Source organism: Oryx dammah, unplaced genomic scaffold (genome assembly GCF_014754425.2).
Source record: "Oryx dammah isolate SB20612 unplaced genomic scaffold, SCBI_Odam_1.1 HiC_scaffold_21, whole genome shotgun sequence".
Lineage (NCBI taxonomy): Eukaryota > Metazoa > Chordata > Mammalia > Artiodactyla > Bovidae > Oryx > Oryx dammah.
In genome coordinates this window covers 20,724,215-20,744,189 of record NW_024070205.1, presented here as the reverse complement: position 1 = coordinate 20,744,189, position 19,975 = coordinate 20,724,215, and the positions used below count along the sequence as shown (strand labels likewise).

Genomic DNA, 19,975 nt, shown 5'->3' with positions numbered 1-19,975 from the left:
ATTTACTAAGCTCCTACTATGTCCTGAATATTGGTCTTGATGTTGGGGATATATTAGTGAATAAGGAAAACAGAGATCATTCTCCTCATGGACTTTTTCATTCAGTTTTTCCTAATTTTAATTTTAGTTGGTTTTTTTTTCCATTTTCTGACATTCTATCATTTTCAGATTTCTCTGGTCATGTGTATTATTCTCTTATTTTTTACTTTAAACTATTTATTGTAAAATAAAGCATGGATACAAAAAGAACCCACAAAACAAACATATAGTTTAATGAAAGTTTAGGAACTACCCTAGAAACCCCTCCATGTGCCTTCATCCCAATTCATACCCTTTCTTCCTCCAACAATAAGTACTGTCCTGACTTTTATAGCACTCACTGTCATGTATTTATTTTTATAGTTTTTATCAATAAATATATAGTTTTTATCCCTAACTTAGCTTGGCCAGTTTTTTTAATTTGTTAAATGTTTGTGACTTTTTAATTTGCAATTTCTCCCTTTATCCTTTTCTCTTCCTTACTATTTCCTGTGGAAGAACCTCTAGAGTCTCCCATAGTCTACCATAGTCTAGACTGCATTTTGTATAGTGTAATATGTTCTATGTTCTCTGGAAATTAGCTGCTAATTCCAAATGTTCAGTTGTGTTCAGTGCCTTTGACAAGAGTCAGGGTTGTATGGGGTTTCTTCATTAGATCTTTTCTGTGATATTAGTAGATACATTAGATGTTAGATATAAAGAAATATTTTTAGTGAGGATAATTTTATAAAGAGTTATTTTTCCCTCATCTAGTACTTGCATACCTAGAGATTCCATTTCATACAGGTAAGGAAGGATAAATATTTGATTTTTTTCTCTTTATTTAGCAGTTTTGAAGATAATGAATTGGTGTTCTGTCATCCTTTAACAATGACAGAGTAGTTTTTAATTTCTTTAATTTTATTTTAAACTCATAAACATAAACATATATGATGTGAATCAGTATTCCCATTGCCATTATTATCATTATTGAAACTCCACATATTATCCTGTGGTTGGCCAACAGGAGTCTCTTCAGATTGGCTTTCATGACCTTTCTCATGACTCTCTCTTTCATGACCCTTGTAATCTTGAACAGTTTCTTTGCTTTTGTTTGCAAAGACGTTGCATGTTCATTTTGTCCATTACCAGCTCTCTGCCTGGAATCAGCATTTCTTTAACAAATGTTGGTTTCTTATAGCAGGAAATGGACCGAGGTGCTAAAAATGCTCATTGCTATTAGAGTGACCATAATGTCTAGGCTTTTTTAGCAGATATAGCTAAGATATCTATATGTCATACACACACATATATATACCAACTACTTGAAGATAAAATATCTCATAAATTCATACTAATACTTCTAATTCAAATTCAAGACCAGAGTTTTACTTAATCTCTTCCGTATTATGTCTGTATATCCTTTCTTCCATACCTGCAACCTGGTTTTCCATTAATCCTGGGCATGATCCAGTATCCTACAAGTTACTTATTTGCCTTAACCTACATAAACAAATAACAGTTTCAGAATAGCAATACTAATGCCAATAATACTCCTTTAAACAGTTATGTACATATTTTTGCAAATGTTGTATTTCTTTTATAGTAAATAGTATATAGTGTCTGGGCATATAGGCGTTATATAATGTACTCTCCTTCTTTTAACCCTTATCATTCTTATTTCTGTGAACGTGTGTATTTAACGGTCACTGTCTTTCTAATGTTGGTGTTTCTCTAGTCATTTGATTTTCTGAAGCCTGCTCTCCAGGCATTTACTCAGGAAGGGCTCATTGGAACAATACTTGAGTTCTTACATGTTGATAATTTTGCCTGTCCTTTGTATGAAATTTTCTTTCCTTGATAATATTTGATGTAGTACTCCATTTTTTTCTGGCAAAGTGTTGCTATTGGAAAGTCTGATGATAATTAAATTTTCTTTTCCTTAAAGATCACTTTCTCTTTTCTTAGCCTAAAGATTTTTCTTTATTAAGTCCAGTAATTTCATTAAACCGTGTCTTGCTGTTGATCATTCTGGGGCAGTATTATCAGGTGTGATTGGCTTTATGTGGGACTGTCAGTTGGGAAGCACCTACACTTAGCCTTTCTGTCTTGGTGGTCTCAGGGTAGCTGGACCTCCTACGTGGTAGTTAGGAATCCCATAGAGAAGGTTCCAGCAATCAAGGCATGGGCTACATGTTCTTTTATGACCTTGTCATGGAAGTCAGTATCAATTTTGTTAATTTTCTATTCCTTGAAAAAGTCACGAGCTTATTTATCTAGGTTCGATGAGAGGTGACTTATACCCCCAACTTTCAGTGTGAGTAGTGATAAAGAGTTTGTGGCCATGTTTTTAAATTACCATAGTATTTGTCTTAAAATTTGACATTAAATTTATTAAGTCAGTGATCGTGGAGCTAAGATTGAATCATAATTAATATTTTCTAATAAGGTTGTTGTTGGGCTTCCCTGGTGGCTCAGTCGGTAAAGAATCCACCTGCAATGCCCAGGGAGACCTGGGTTCAATCCCTAAGTTGGGAAGATCCCCTGGAGGAGGGTGTGGCAACCCACTCCAGTATACTTGCCTGGAGAATTCCCATGGACAGAGGAGGCTGGTGGGCTGCAGTCCACGGGGTTGCAAAGAGTTGGAAACGACTGAGCAGCTAAGCACAGGACAGCACCAGGTTGTTGTTAAAATAACCTTAACTTTAGGTACATTTTATACTTCTAAAAGGTAAAATTTATTAAAATCAGGGATAATTATTGTCATTAGTAGCTCAAATATAGTAACAAATATGAAGATGTCTTTGTAAAATATATTCATTTTACATTTACACATATACTTTAAATATACAAATTTTGACTGTTTATAGATGAAAGTTGCAAATAATTCTGAAATATTTCTCAGAAGAAAGATGGCAGTGGCTTTATTTTTGTACTGAGATTTCTAACTACATCCTACTTTTGTAATTTTGAACCAACTGATAGTGCTTTGATTTTGCTTTCATAGTGCATGAATTGAAATATGTTATATAAAAAATGTATATTACATACATATTACTCTGTGTCATATGATAAGCACACTATTTTCACCAGAACATTTTAGTAATGTTACAGACCCATCCTGCCTTCTGATGAATGATGTTTATTGTTTTTTAAAAGAAATCTTGAAGATGGTTTCATTGAATTAGAAAGCATTACATAATTTTTAAAAATACAATCTTGATTTTAGACTGACTTAGATATATTTTTCTTTAAGTAGTTTTATATTTTATCCTATTCATATCAGGAAAACCATACTTGAGATTCTTTACATTTAGGATTCTACTCCATGTAAATAAATAGCAGCATGGGATTTCACAGACACAGAAAAACATACGATAAGTAGCATGTTTTACAGAGTCTGATCTTAGAGCTTATCTAATTCTGCCAGAGTATTATAAAATACAGCAAAAAAAACACTTGTATACTGTTCTTGTTGCATCATTCTGGTTTTATTGCTTTCTCTTTTCCTTCCAATTTTACATTCATTTTTATAGATGAAAAATCATTATGATGTTTTTATGTGTTGGTACAAATCTGTATGTATGTTTTCCTGATGGCTCAGCGGTGAAGAATCTGCCTGCCAGTGCAGGAGACGTGGGTTCGATCCATTGGCAAGATCCCCTGGAGAAGGAAGTGGCAACCCACGCCAGTAGTCTTGAATGGGAAATCCTATGGACAAAGGAGCCTGGTGGGCTACAGTCACAGAGAGCTGGACGTGACTTTGTGACAAGGACTCACAAATAAATACACATGTCTATATCTGTCTGTCTACATATGTGTATGAAGTATGTGCAACATTTAAAGAGTTATGTCCTGGTGGTGAGTCAGGGGCAAGAGAAAGTATTTTTATACCATTCTCAGTAGTTCATCAAGTAGCTCTTGTCATTCTTTGATCCTGTAAGTAAATAATCTTACCATTCACCTATTTTTATTTTTTATTTGCAGGTAAGCTTTTGGGTTGTTAGAGAGATTCTTCATGCTCAAACATTAAAAATTAGAGCAGAAGTTTTGAGCCACTATATTAAAACTGCTAAGGTAAGGTAAACTTGTGCTTCTGTTTTTTAATTCAGCCATTTACGAATGCTTGTAAGTAAATATTTGGCTGTGTCACTATAGTCACTATTTATTGATGCTGGAAAATAAGGCCTACTGATTAACGTAAGTTAATTTTTTAAATTGCATGTCTGTTTCCTTTGCCTTTTCTTCTATTCCTCCTATCTTCCTCCCTTTTCTTTTATAGCTTTCCTCTCTTTCTCAGAGAAGCTGAATTGTATTTGGGCAGAGGTCAGATTATCATGAGTTTAATATTTATAAAATAGTTTGGTATATTCTGCAGGTGACTAAAAAAGCCTTACAGGATAAGGTAGGGAAATACATATCAGTTATTTGCCTTTGAAATAGATTATAAGACTTAATTTTTAAAAGAACAGTATAAATGAGGGTGTTAACCAAATACATTGAGTAACATAGATAATAGATGCAGCAGGAGAAATAGAACATGGATTTCAAAGACAGTTAAAACTTAGAGAGGAAGATGGAATAGGACATTCCACAGGAGGTTACAGGATTTTACTAAAATTCGTAACAACTCCAGATTTATGTCAAGTTGACTGAAAAGAGGTATAATGGTAGCCACGTTCATTATTCTAAGAATAAATACGTAACTTATCTCACCTGTGAATGAAGGAAGATGGGATAAGTTGAAGATACCATTTTTACAATTGTAAATTATTGTAATCACTGAAGTCATAACTCTTCCATAGTTTCCTTAGCACCTGGGAGCAATTGTATTCTAACATTCTATGGCACTAGGTGGCAGAGCTAGCCTTCTTAAAAGTTGTTATTTTTTCAGAAGTGTCATAAAATTTTTAAAAACATTCTTTGTGATATGTTAAAGATTGGATTTTAGCTAGTAGAATCCATGTCTTTTCTCCATAGATCCTGAATTTTCATTATTGTTTTCTGGTGTTTTTGTTAGTTTTTTGTTTTTAATGTATGTTCCACTCAAAACCACCAAATCCATGTCATTATTCCCATCAAATAATCATAATTCCAGTTCAGACTCATACTTGGAGTTATTTCTGATAGTGCTTACTTTTACCCCAAGGTCTAAATTCATAATTTTTTTGTCCATTACTGTCTCTTCAGTCCCTCTAGGGACTCTGCCTTCTATTTTGTTTCCTATAAAACAGGCAAGTCTTTCTCTTCTTTTAGTAGATGTTTCAGGGAGGTTCTGTAGTCAGAAAACACACACACAGGTATATGTATAAAATGTATAAAAAGGTTTAAGAAATTATCTCATGTGATTGAGTTGAGGAGAGGCTGGCAAATTTGAAGTCCGTAGGACCAGTAGACAGCCTAGAGACTTAGGAAGGAGTTTCTAGATTTTTGCTGTTATCAATACCACTACTTATACAGCATTCTTGTATGAATCTCTTGGTGCTCAACTGCAGGTTAAAACACTAGAAATATAGAGAGAAAAGACAAATTACCTTCAAAGAAATGACAGTGAGACCAATAGCTTCCATTGAATCTGATGAGAATGAACATTTTTTGTGTTTTGGCTATTTACGTTTTTCTCTCCTGAAATGTCTGCTCAAGATCTTTCTTTGAACAGTATTCTGTTATAGTGTTGGTCTTTGATTTTTATAGTTTAAAAAGTATAATAATCCCAGATGCTAAAGTTTTTTGCTGTATTCTTTTCATACATCTTCCTATTTGTGACCTATCTTACAACTCTTTTCCTATTGTCTTTTGATACAGATGCTCTTATCTTTAATAGGCAAATATATTAATCTTTAACTTGTATTGTCTTATTTATTGTCTTGTGCCTAAAAGACTATCTCATTTAAATCTTACTCTAAACTCTGAAAATGTCAAAGATTTTCTTACACATTACTCTTTAAAGCTTCTATAGCTTTGATTTTGGTAGTTTATTCTTAATTTTAGATATAATACATGTAATTATGGATTCCAGTTCATATTTTTCCATATGAATAATCATTCTGGCACCATTTTAAAATCTTTTTTAAAGCTCTCTTTATTTTGTCTGGAAGCGTCTTTCTGTCACCCGTGTTCTTGAAAAATGTGATTCCAAATTCATGATTCATTTTTTTATTTACTCTGCTTGGGATTTCTTGAGCTTCCTCACCCTGGGAATTAGTGTCTTTCAGTAATTTGGGAAAATAATCCACCATTACCTCTCATAGGCTACCCACTCCGGCATTCTTGGGCTTCCCTTGTGGCCCTGCTGGTAAAGAATCCGCCTGCAAGGTGGGAGACCTGGGTTTGATCCCTAAGTTGGGAAGATCCCCTGAAGAAGGGAAAGGCTACCCACTCCAGTATTCTGGCCTGGAGAATAGTCCATCGAGTCGCAGAGTCAGACACAACTGATCAACTTTCTCTTTCACCTCTCAGATTGTTTCTACCCCATTATTTAGCATGTCCTTCTGTAGCTCCATTTAGATAAATATTAGCCTTTTTCTCTCTACCTTTCATGTCTTTTTAACCTTTATTTCACATTTTTAAAAAGATTCCTTAGCTTTTGTGTTGCTTTTTGGATAATGCCTTCCTTTTCATTTCATTCGCAGCCAATACCTGATGGTTGTTCTCCATTTGTGAATTCTTGTTTCCTTTTATTTTTCTTATTTTTCCTCTGAGGCATTTTGTTTGTATGAATTTGCATCCCTAGTTTTTATGAATCTGCATCCCTAGAAAAAGAAAAATAATCCAAGGATTTTCTCTCCTATGTGTTTTTGTTTTGCTTCTTCCTGGCCTATGATGACAGCTGAGGTTGTCAGAACAATAAAACCAAACTGATGGGATGGGAGCAGGTTGTTCTGCCATTTTTCTAGTAATAGATCTTGAGTCACACATCAAATCTGGGGCTGATCCCTCCACACTTACTGAGCCTGCCTGTGAGGTTCACAACAATTTTCTCAGCCCTGTGATCGTCAGTGATTTCAAATGCACTAATGTAACCATGCTTCATCATCACAGTTAGAAACCCGATGATGACTTTGGAGCACGGCCTAATAAGCACCTGGCTTTTGCCTCTCTTTTCAGCATTGTTGATAACTCTTGAGAGCTTCAGGCAAGACATTCAAGCGCCCCATTATGGTGGCACGGAAAGATGGCAGAAAGAGTCCTTGTGTTTTTCCCTTTCCCTTTTTAACTTTTTTAAACTTGAGTTCATATTTCTTGAAATTTTATGGGAGTTCTTTCAGACCTGAGTTAAGGTGGTATTAGTTAGAGTTCATCAAAGAAATAGAACCCCTCGCCTTTCCTTGGTTCTCATATTCATAACATGAAATTTTTGTCTTGGAGTTTCTTGATGATTAAGGACAGTTTTACCTTTGAGGTGTAAGCATCTGATAGTTTGAAGAAACCTGAGCAATTAGCAGTAATTGGACAAAAGTAGATGATGTCTTGGTAATGTGACGGAACCTAGCATTAGCATGCGTGCACAGCATCATATGGCTCTTCTGCATGGAGGCTATAAAAAGCAGTGTCTAGTATTGGGAAGCAGGCGGATGTCGCAGCGTGAACAAGGAACAAAGGAATGTGGATTCAGGTGGGAGGAGGCCAGAAATTGAGGAGGGCTGTGAAAAGCAAGCTTGAACCCTAGCCCTGGAAGGTTAGGGGTCCTTCTGCTGCTGCTGCTAAGTCGCTTCAGTCGTGTCCGACTCTGTGCGACCCTATGTACAGCAGCCCCCCCAGGCTCCCCTGTCCACAGGATTCTCCAGGCAAGAATACTGGAGTGGGCTGCCATTTCCTTCTCCTGTTAGGGGACCTGAGTAGGACACAAATCAGGATCCTGGGCATGGGCCTTTCTTTGAACTCGGATCATAAGGCAGAACTAGTAATAGTTCAGTATAAGAAAGGAAACTGCCTACCAGAAACAAGGATGCATACCAGATAACTTTGATACTGAGCTATAATTTTGGTTTTCTTAATGTATTAGACAACTGGAGGTGGATGTATTCCCAGGGCTTGGAAGGAGTTCTGTGTGGGCCAAAAATCAGCTTACTGTAAACACAGTGGATACCCCCAAAACAAATCTCAACAATGAGGGTAATAAGTATGCTATAAGAACCACCAGTTGCCTAAACTGTATTTGTGTTCAAGTTGTCTTGTATTCATACTATTTATTTTTCGTCCCTCCTCCCCCTTTTTCTTAAATCTTCCAGAAGTTGTATGAGCTGAATAACCTTCATGCACTTATGGCGGTGGTTTCTGGCTTACAGAGTGCCCCAATTTTCAGATTGACTAAAACATGGGCGGTGAGTAATCTTCTTTAGTTAATGATAGGTTGGACTTCCTGTTGGAAGTGAAGATGTTTTAGTTCCTTTTGTAGTTCTTAGTAAGGTTAATATTATGATAATAGATAAAGATTTTTTAATTAGTTTGTACTCTGTTCTTTGAAACCTATATTTTTTCCTCTCCCCTTAAATTAAGTATTTCATGAGGCTTGTTAGGTATTTTGAGCTAAAAACCAACTTGGTGCTTGGTTTCTGCTCTTTAGGAAATCATTTTTGTAGAACTTCTTTAAACATTTTTGACAATATAACATTTCAGGTTTGCTGATGGGAAACTGTAAATGTGAAAATAAATTGCATTAATCATGTAAAGATTATGCTTTTAGAAAATTTGAGGAAGGTATAAATTGTAAGTTGCCCACAAATTTTACTGATACAGATTTCCATTACAATATTTTTTACTCAGTAAACTCTTGGGTTTTTTCCTTAGGAATAAAGGAAAATCTGATAGCTAACAGGGAAGTAGGCACTGTTTCTGTGCACATTGTGATATTATGCTAATCATACTTGGTCCTATTTAACAGGGTCAGAGTGTGAGGTTCTACTTTTGCAAATTTGTGTATTTTTATAGTTAATCAGTGTGATACTGGCCTCAAGCTTGCTGGGTATTTTTCATTTAGATTTTATAAAACTGAAACTTAAGATTCAGTTAAATCTGTTCATATTAATACTGTTCTTTAACATTGAAGAGGAATGATTTTGTTTACTACATTTTGTACAGAGGGTTAGTGTGTTCTTACTGTCATGGAATAAAGACTCAACTAACTTTAAAACAGTTTTTTACTTACTAAAATATAACTTTGTGTTTAATTAGCCTGCTGTTCTCACTTTTCATAGTGTCTGAAGAGACAGATGTTTCTCATACTGGAAAAACATTAGTATGGAAGAGCTTATGATCTTCTTTATATCTCATTTGTAGTTTAGAAACACCTGAGTGAACAGTTTCCTACACTAAAAATTTTTAATAACGATGACCTAATTCTCTTTTATTAAAATTTTAATTTAATGAGGGAATGGAAGTGATTATAAATATACAGTCATGAATTCCATCTTTGAAGTTTTAAGGAAAAGAAATTGTACTCTGGTTTATATTGTGGTTTAGAAATGAGATACATTTCCCTCAAGTTAGTTTTTATTTCCTTGAAGTTATTTTCATTGTCTCTCTCTCATGTCGTGCGTCGAAAATAGTTTTGTTTAAATTTAGTAACAGCTCCATTATTAATCTGAATAAAATTTTTGGTGTTCATATAAAACTTAAAAATATTCCACAGTTTTGCTAGGTACTAATTGTTTGACATGCATAGTGGATGATATAGACAAAGTCCTGTTCTTATAGAGCTAACATTCTACTGGGAAAAGATAAGCTGTAAATATATAAATGATATATCATAAATAATGATGAATGCTCTGTAGAAAAATAAAACAGAGTAAATGAGATGTAAAATACTTCCCTCATGCTTTTCTGTGATATGTCATAAGAATTTCTGATAAGTGATTGGACCCAGTTGCAGTTAGACCTGGCAATTGAAAAGTATTGATGACCTTGTCAAAGATGTTGGAATGGTTGGATTTGAGAGAATAGTGGAGGAAAAAATGGGACAGTAAGAAAAGAGAATGCCTTTGAGGAATTTTGTTGTGAAGTACTGGGGTGAGGGCCAGTGGTAACTAGAAGAAAGGTGAGATTAAAGGTTTGTGGTGTTTTGCTTTGATTTTAAAGATGAGATCCATGACAGTATGCTTGAGTGGTAGTACAGTGATCTAATAAAATGAGGAGGTGGTAAGAAGTCAAGCCTGTGATACCTAGATTAGCCCAGAGGAGATAAGATCCAGTACTCTAGTGGGGCAGGAACAGTGTCTCCGTTTTAACAGGAGAGAAGGGGGTGTGATTGGTTACAGACACAGGTATGTTGGTAGATTTGGTGGTGGGATTCTGCAGAATTCTTCTGCAAAATTGTGTTTCATAAGACATAAGAAGCAAGGTCATTAATTGACAGTGGGAGAGGTATTGGTGGTTTGAAGAGAGAGGAAAGGATGAAAGTCATCAAGGGGACTGTGAGAGTGAATTAATTAGGCAAACGTGTAGGTCTTAGGAAGGTCCACTTGAGATTTTTGGTCATGAGCTTAGAGTGAAACTTAGTGTTCAGCATTATTGTGAAGAAATGCTGAGAATTAATTGTATTTAACCAGTTGGAATTTTTCTAGGCTTGTTTGTACCACAGAGGGGTCAAGGATAGTACAAGAGATAAAGTAGGTAAATATAAAAGATAGATGAGGAATCTAACCCAAGTAAAAGGAAAGAAATAATGAACAGTGAAAGGGTAGTATGGTGGAAAATCCTGGTGCCCTCAAATACAGGGAATGTACCAAAAAACAACATCACAAATGGGGGAAATATTAGAAACATTCTGTTTAACATCAAGGAAAAAGTATGCCCATTTTCACTGTTTCTACTCAACATAAAAATTTTAGCATAGTCAAAAAAGATTAGAAATAATAGGATATACCCTCAAAAAATTAGAATTATATTGAGTTACCATTTATCCATCAACTCCACTTCTGGGTATATACCCAAAAGAATCAAAGATTGGGACTCAAACAGGCATTTTTATACCAGTGTATAAAAAAGCATCGTGATTAACAATAACCAATAGGTATGAACAATCCAGATGTCCACGAACAGATGGATGAATGTACGAAATGTGGTGTAAACATACAATGAACTGTTATGCATCCTTAAAAAGGACTGAAATTCTGACATGTGCTGCACCTTGGATAAAGCTTGGTGATGACATGCTCAGTGAAATAAGCTAGACACAGTAAGACACATAGTGAATGATTACATTTATGTGAGGTGCCAAGAGTAGTCAAATTCATTGAGACAGAGTAGAAGGTGGTTCCCAGGGCTGAGAGGAGCAAGAAATGAGTAGTTCTGTTTAACGGTTACAGAATTTCAGTTAGGGAAGATGGAAAGAGTTCTAGCCATGGATAATTGCAATGATTGATGGATAATGTGAATGTTCTTAATACCACTAAACTATACACTTAACACTGGTTAAAATGGTAAATATCATGTATATTTTACCACAGCTTTTAAAAATAGTCCTCTGAAAACAAGTCTCTGCTATCCCATCCCAAATTGAATCCTTTCATTCTGATTATCGATTTGTTACTGTGATTGTTCTGATTATTGTTGTTATTATACATATCAGATTATTATTATTATTTTCTGATTATTGTGTTATTTTTATACATATCAGACTCCATGCTTCTTTTGTTTTGTGTTTCAGATATGTCAAAATCAGCTATGAGTTCCAAGTAATTTGTTTCTCCAGATACTGTACCAGAGTTCTGGAATGATTGACTTTGGGGGGAAAAAAAAAAGATGTCTTGTTATCCTTGCTGTGTCATGCATGTGTCATGCAATATTTTGCATATTCAATTACTTTGTTATGTGTGAGAGAAAAGAATGTTTGGATTTATAGATTGAAGTGGAGAGTTGCACCTAATCTTGAAAGTGCTAATCAAATGTGTTGAAACTGGGCCACAGAAAGTCGTGAAACCAGTGTTTGCAGGAAAACCTATCTAAAACATTCAGGCAGAGGACTCTTTGAACTCTTTAAGTTTTAAAGAGGAAGGAATACTGGTCAGTTTCTTTGTTTTTGTTTGTATTTTTTTAGAGATTATCTAAAGATAATCTGTTATCTTGGAGCCTGTGAAAAATAGATTACAGCATCAATCCCAACTATATTACTTGTAATATTAAAAAGTGTAGTGGATTAGATGTTAGAATATGCTGTCTCCAGGACCAGACTAAGACCCTGAAAAGCAGGACCTAGTCTTTGTGAGTGGTGACTGACGAGTGTTGGTGTGTTCTGCCTCTCCTTGGGGTCTCAGTCGCCTCATCTTTAAATTAGTCCTCTTGACTTTTCTCTTAACCTCGTAGGAGAATTAGATGAGAATTTTATAGGTGGAAGTGTTTTGCCTGCTATAAAATAACAAATATTTTATGACATAAAGTGAAATCTGATTTACAACATAATGAAATAGTAACTTCACATATTTAAAGAAGAGATTTTTTTTTCCAGAGTCTTTGAAACACTTAAAAACATGTATTTTCTGAATCTTTTAGTTAATATTATTTCGGATGACGGCCCTTGTTCTTTTATTCCCCTTGTTATCTCCATTTTTCTCAAAGGGCACGCGCTACAAATCTACTCCTCAAGCCTCCTCAAACAGCTGCAGTTGATTGTTCAACTGTATGTAATACAGCACTGGTTAAAGGGATCAAGGAAAAAAATGTCAGAAATCCAAACATGTAAATTGTCATTTTATAGTATAGGACTAGGTATGGTTAGAGTCATCAAGAAAAATTATTACTTAAATTATGAAATTCAGTATTTATTTCTTAATGCTTATGTAAGAATTAACTATCTTTGAGGGGACAGGGGACAAGTCATGAAAATATTTGGGCCTTTGAGGTGAATATGAATATATAATTATTTTTAATTGGGAAAATGACTAATAAAAATTGTTTAACCATTTAAAATAGTAAAGATGAGAAATAATGTATTATAATGTACTACTTAGTAAGTTAATTATTTTAGGTACATACAAAGTATATTGTATTTTATAAATAATGAATTTGGGTTTATTATATTAATAAACATGTCTGGTTTTTGTTTTATTTATATACTACCAAAATATAATTAAAGAAAATAAAACTTTGAAATTAAAATTCAAATTTATAGTAATTGTAACTTTTAAGTCTTTAATTAAATTGGATACAGAAATAACTTGGGCTTTTCTGTTTGTCTTTTAGTTATTAAGTCGAAAAGACAAAACTACCTTTGAAAAACTAGAATATGTAATGAGTAAAGAAGATAATTACAAAAGACTCAGAGACTATATAAGTAGCTTAAAGATGACACCCTGCATTCCCTATTTAGGTGAGTTATGTCACTGTATATTCATTATGCGTAGTTGTTGCTCTACTTTAATCAATAGTTTATAAAAAATTCAATGTATTTTAAAAGTTTGTGTCTCCTTTAAAGAAATTAAAGGATTCTTAAGTTGAAAAAATTGTCTAGAGGAATGTGTTACCTTACTACCTGGAATGTATTTTCATTTTTTCTTAGAAATGAACCATATGGTAAAGCCATACATTTTTGCTATTTTAGTAATGCTTTGAAAGAATGAACTAGTAGTTTGCAGTGAAGTTTAATGCTGTGAAAATATTTAAAATTGACTTAAGAAATTGATCGAAAGATATAATGAATTTATTGTCAATATCATGAGTTCTTATATTTTTGGCAGGTATTTTAACAGTGAATTGTGAAAAACAGTCTCAATGAAGCTGTTATTGTTTTTCTGGAAGAAATTAGCTGTTTAGCTGTGCAAATTTAGCTCAGTGCTGAGACAAATCTATATTTTACATATTATTACACATAGTGTGTATCTCTTTATTGTATATTTTACAGTGTTGATGAATTCCAAGAAGTATTGAACCAATAACACAAGATGTTCACCAAAATATGAATAGTAATTTTTTATTAGGTGTTTGAATAAAAAAAGTGACTGAAACTATACCTTTTTAATGTATATATGAATTTAAATACAAAAAATATGTATACCTAGTATATGCATCAAAATAAATTGACTTGATCCTGTGTAGAGAGTAATCAAAATATAACATTTGTTTTTAACCCCCTATTTCCACTCTGTCTTTTATGTAACTACTCATACTGGATTTCACCATAACTGTTTCTGAAAATCATGGAAAAACGTGTTACTTGTTCAGGAGACTCTACAGTGTCATCTTTGAAGTCTTTATAGTACCACTGAACAAAAAGTACCAGTATAGTACCAGAACTCAAAGTAGGGGCAAAGACAGCTGATACACTATCGTTCAACTGCTCTAGACTATCACCTTAATTTGTCAGAGATCTTAATTCATCATATCATTGTGGGACATTCTCAAATTCCAGTGGGAATAGGAAATGTTGTACATCCTATGTTGAAGGCAGAATACTCCTATGCATTGTACAGTGGCCACATACTGTTTATCTGTTTCTTTGATAAATAGTTCAGGGCCATAATAAACATAACTCAGTCAGAGAGCCTCTAAGCTGATATTAGGAAAGGCATTCTGCATACACTCTACTTTATACCATTACCTTGGCTTTGACATTCTTGAAAGTGGGGAAAGGAAGAATAGAGGACTTTTAAAAGTCATCAATATCTTCATACTACATAAAAACATAAACTTTTAATAGCATAAAGGACATTAGACAGAATTTTTTGAATTGATGTCACTCAGTTGTGTCCAACTCTTTGTGACCCCATGAACTATAGCTGCCAGGCTCTGTTTGTGGAGTTCTCCAAGCAAGGATACTGGAGTGGGTCACTGTTCCCTTCTCCAGGGGATCTTCCCGACCTAGGGATTGAACCCAGGTCTCCCAAATTGCAGACTGAGAATTGGGAACTGTAAATTCCAAAATGGCTCTATGATATTCATTTTTCAAGTCATTGAATTGTCTTCTTTAAGCCTTGTTTTCTTTGCCTAGAAGTAGCACACATGTTTTTCTTAAGGTTGGATGGGACCACAGTGATCTCTTCTATATAAATCACTTATATACTATACTTGAGAAAACCAAAGTCCAGAAAGGTAGAAGAGCTGATTCAGAATCCTAAAACCTAGTTAATGACAGTTCTGAGGTTCTGACCTAACATCTTTCCAGTTATAGCTGCTAAACTCTTATTCTAAAATTTACTGATTCCACAATTGTGTTTTTTCTCATTGAAATAAATATTTTTCTCAAATTTCATAATTTGTTTTTTAGAAAAGGAGAATTGAGATTATTTTCTATTAAAAAGGACAAAATAGCATAAATCCTTTGCTGTGTTGTCTAGTTCAGGGGTCTTTGTTTTATATTTATCCACAGTAGAAACTTCAGTAGAGGGTTTGAAGTTGTCTGTGCATGTGCACTTAAGCACACTCATATATGCCTATGAGGGTGTGGTGGGAAATCATTGAAATAGTGGAATCTGGAAAAGTTTTCCTTTAGAAAATGTACCTGTTTTCTCCCAACTCTGATACCTGAAATGGAGTACTTTTTTTTTCTGTGGGTTAAAGCAAATGAAGAAAACACTGAAGTATAGAAGTTAGTTTGGAGAAAATAATAGAACCATAATCTTTCCTGTGTCTTCAATTTGGTCTGCATTAACTCCTCTTTTCAGTTATTTTTCACTTTATATATTCTCATGACCCAGAATCTTCCTTACTGAAATTCTCCACCAGTAGCCCCAGTCTCTCTTGATTTACCTTCTAATTTATGGCTTTTGTTTTTTTGACTCCCTCTTTCCCTGCCTTTCTCTTAAATCTGTTCTTCTAAAGGTCTCAGTCCTTTCCTTTTATTCCATACACACACTTAAAGTGGTCTCATTCAGCTTTTTCCCATATTATCACCTGATGACTGCCAAATCTTAGGTTGGACCTATATATTCAATTGGCTTTGTAATTCCTGTGGCTTAGTAACATTTTAGGTACTCAAATACTGATTGAATGAGATATCTATTGGTAACTCTTAGTTTAACATGTTCAGAAGTATATTAATCATTTTCCCCCTTTTTCTATACCTTATCTCCATCTTATCTCCTGGCTTAGTGAACTAGTGATCACAGTGTTGCATTATCTACTCTGCTCCACCACCCTCAACACTTGGCAGGTTTTCTGTTCTTTGTTTTTGGCTTTACTGGATTTCTCCTCCTCCTCTGCTCATACCCTCTGTTAGTTCAGTTCAGTTCAGGTCAGTTGCTCAGTCATGTCCGACTTGTTGCAACCCTCTGTTAAGCAAGATGCAGATATTTGTGAGGGTTATCAAGAATTAGAAGCCAAAGTGAAAGTGTTAGTTGCTTAATCATGTCCGACTCTTCACAACTATATGGACTGTAGCCCACCAGGCTCCTCTGTCTATGGAATTCTCCAGGCAAGAATACTGGAGTAGGCTGCCATGCCCTCCTCAAGGATATCTTCTGGACCCAGAGATTGAACCTGGGTCTCCTGCATTGCAGGCAGATTGTTTACCATCTGAACCACTGGAAAACTCCATTAGAAGCCAAAGGGTGAAGGGGAATGGCAAAAACTTACGCTAAAAATAGAAAACATACACTTTCAGTTCAGTTCAATTCAGTTGCTCAGTCATGTCTGACTCTTTGCAACTCCATGGACTGCAGCACACCAGGCTTCCCTGTCCATCACCAACTCTCAAAGCTTGCTCAAACTCAGGTCCATGGAGTTGGTGATGCCATTCAACCATCTCATCCTCTGTCATCCGCTTCTCCTCCTGCCTTCAATATTTCCCAGCATCAGGGTCTTTTCCAATGAGTCAGCTCTTTGCATCAGGTGGCCAAAGTATTGGAGTTTCAGCTTCAGCTTCAGTCCTTCCAGTGAATATTCAGGACCGATTTCCTTTAGGATGGACTGGTTGGATCTCATTGCAGTCCAAGGGGACTCTCAAGAGTCTTCTCCAACACCACAGTTCAAAAGCATCAATTCTTTGGCCCTCAGCCTTCTTTATGGTCCAGCTCTCACATCCATACATGCCTACTGGAAAAACCATAGCTTTGACTAGATGGACCTTTGTCAGCAAAGTAATGTCTCTGCTTTTTAATATGCTGTTTATGTTTGTCATAGCTTTTCTTCCAAGGAGCAAGCATCTTAATTTCATGGCTTCAGTCCCCATCTGCAGTGATTTGGGAGCCCCCAAAAATAAAGTCTGTCACTGTTTCCATTGTTTCCTCATCTATTTTCCATGAAGTGACGGAACTGGATGCCATGATCTTAGTTTTCTGAATGTTGAGTTTTAAACCAAGTTTTTCACTCTCCTCTTCCAATTTCATCAAGAGGCTCCTTAAGTTCTTATTTGCTTTCTACCGTAAGGGTGGTGTCATCTGCATATCTGAGGTTATTGATATTTCTCCCAGCAATCTTGATTCCAGCTTGTGCTTCATCCAGCCCAGCGTTTCTCATGATGTACTCTGCATAGAAGTTAAATAAGCAGGGTGACAGTATACAGCCTTGACGTACTCCTTTTCCTATTTGGAACCAGTCCGTTGTTCTATGTCCAGTTCTAACTGTTGCTTCCTGACCTGCATACAGATTTCTCGGAAGGCAGGTCAGGTGGTCTGGTATTCCCATCTCTTGAAGAATTTTCCACAGTTTGTTGTGATCCACACAGTCAAAGGCTTTGGTGTAATCAATAAAAGAGAAGTAGATGGTTTTCTGGAACTCTCTTGCTTTTTTGATGATCCAGTGGATATTGGCAATTTGATCTCTGGTTCCTCTGCCTTTTCTAATTCCAGCTTGAACATCTGGAATTTAACAGTTCACAGACTGTTGAAGCCTGGCTTGGAGAATTTTGAGCATTGCTTTGCTAGCGTTATGAGATGAGTGCAATTGTGTGGTAGTTTGAGCATTCTTTGGCATTGCCTTTCTTTGGGATTGGAATTAAAACTGACCTTTGCCAGTCCCTTGGCCACTGCTGAGTTTTCCAAATTTGCTGGCATGATGAGTACAGCACTTTCACAACATCATCATTTAGGATTTGAAATAGCTCAACTGGAATTACATCACCTCCACTAGCTTTGTTTGTAGTGATGCTTCCTAAGGCCCACTTGACTTTGCATTCCAGAATGTCTGGCTCTAGGTGAGTGATCACACCATCATGGTTGTCTGAATCATGAAGATCTTTTTTGCATAGTTCTTCTGTGTATTCTTGCCAGGAATATTCTATATTCTGTACAGAAGTATTCCATGTATTCTTGCCAAGAATATTAGGTATTCTGTACACGAAACAAACACTTTAACATCTACATAATTTTATACATTGGATTCTCCGTATAATTATTCATCCCCATACCAGTCTGTAAAGAAGCATCTGAGATTGTGAGATGATTGCGGAACATTTGGCACAAACATTTGGTAGACTTGGGACAGGAAAATGAAACAGTGAAATATTTGTCAGACAAGTTCTTGTGATGCAGTTAAGCTCGTTTCCAGCATGAAAATCACCTTTTTAATGTAGTGACAGTTTCATTTTATAGCACACTTTGAGATTAAATGTATTCATCCCATCTATCAAAATAAACATGCTTTTCCTAAGAAAATGTGAAGCATTTCAACTTTATACAACTTTTTGACTGCTTGATTCTCATAGGCAGCTGGTTCATTTTCTCATTCCTAATCTTCAATATTAAAGTATGTTGAAGAATGAAGATTTTATAATAGTTTATATCCTGTTAATGTTTATATTTTTCATATTTTGTCCTTATTTAAAATGAATTAGGATCATGGTTTTTAAATTTAACTTTTCTTCAGAATTTTTTCCCCACTCATATTAAACTAGGCCTAGTGCAGATAGATGCCAAAAATGACAACATTTACAAGATGCTGTACATTTGATAGGAGATAACTTGTCCTGAAGACATTTGAGAGATAATACTCGTTGTGTATATTAGGAGCTTCTAGTTAACTATCCCTCCTCAAGTGTACAGAATTTGCATAATGCTATCCTTTATCCAGATGGCTCCATGGTAAAGAATTCGCCTGCCAAGCGGACGACCGGGGTTGGATCCCTGGGTTGGGAAGATCCCCTGGAGAAGGAAATGGCAGTGTATGTCAGTATTCCTGCCTGGGAAATCCCAGGGATAGAGGAGCCTGGCTGGCTACAGTCCATGGGGTCGCAAAGAGTCATACACAACTCAGTGACTAAACAACCACCCCTTATCCTTTAATGTCTGCGAAGGTTCTTTTGGAACAGATGTGTCAACCAAAAGAATCTGTACTGTACAGAGAAAAGGTAAATGTTAATCACCTATTCTTAACATAAGAGGCATTATCCAAACTAACGGTGTTTTTAGTGTTACGAATTATGAACGGAACCAACCATCATTCTCTATGAAATTTAAAACAGAAAATGGAGACTTAAATACTGACAAAACTCTTACTTTGATACTGCCAGATTTATTTATAATTCAATGTGGATTAAATTATAAAAAGTAGAAAATGTTTTCTTGGCTTTCAACTCATCATCTGTTGAAAAGTTGTCTCTTCTGTTGGTTTGCATTCAAGGTAAAATTAGTCAGCCTGGACAATATAGTGAAAAGTTCTTAGGCTAAGGATGCAGTTTTTCTGGAGAGAAATAGTTTGGCAAATTTCAAGGAAAAAATTGTTTTATATGAGAATTATTGCTTTAAATCTGAAAATCATTAACAGCACTCATTTGTTCTTGTCACTGGAGAATAATCTTAAGGAGCTTATTGGAGAATTTGGCATGGGAAGTTTTGCTTTGCTGGAGAGAGGGAAAAAGAGCATTGTGCAAAAATAATTTAGTTGTTGTATGAAACATGATAAATATTCTTTCATGTGTGTTTTCTAGCCTCATTTCTACTTTATTTATGTAATTTTGGGAAGATGCAGTAGCTCACCAGCTTAGGATGTTTTCTGGGAAGGAAAACATATGTTTTTAAAACTATGGAAATAAGTAAGTTGTTGCAGTTCTGTACACTGCTTCCTGTCAAGTAGAAGCAGAATGTTACAG

The 19,975-nt window shown here is 35.3% G+C and overlaps 1 protein-coding gene and 1 pseudogene across 2 annotated transcripts in view; one reads left to right on the top strand and one right to left on the bottom strand.

The window, feature by feature from the left end:
* Window positions 1-19,975, top strand: part of RALGPS2 (Ral GEF with PH domain and SH3 binding motif 2) — a 157,361-nt gene that overhangs the window by 67,288 nt on the left and 70,098 nt on the right. For both annotated transcript variants that reach the window (XM_040263899.1, XM_040263900.1), the window contains exons 6-8: window positions 4,006-4,095; window positions 8,250-8,342; window positions 13,198-13,324. In XM_040263899.1, coding sequence (XP_040119833.1) covers window positions 4,006-4,095; window positions 8,250-8,342; window positions 13,198-13,324 — 310 coding nt within the window. The remainder of the gene's footprint in view (window positions 1-4,005; window positions 4,096-8,249; window positions 8,343-13,197; window positions 13,325-19,975) is intronic.
* Window positions 6,443-7,271, bottom strand: LOC120880529 (annotated as a pseudogene).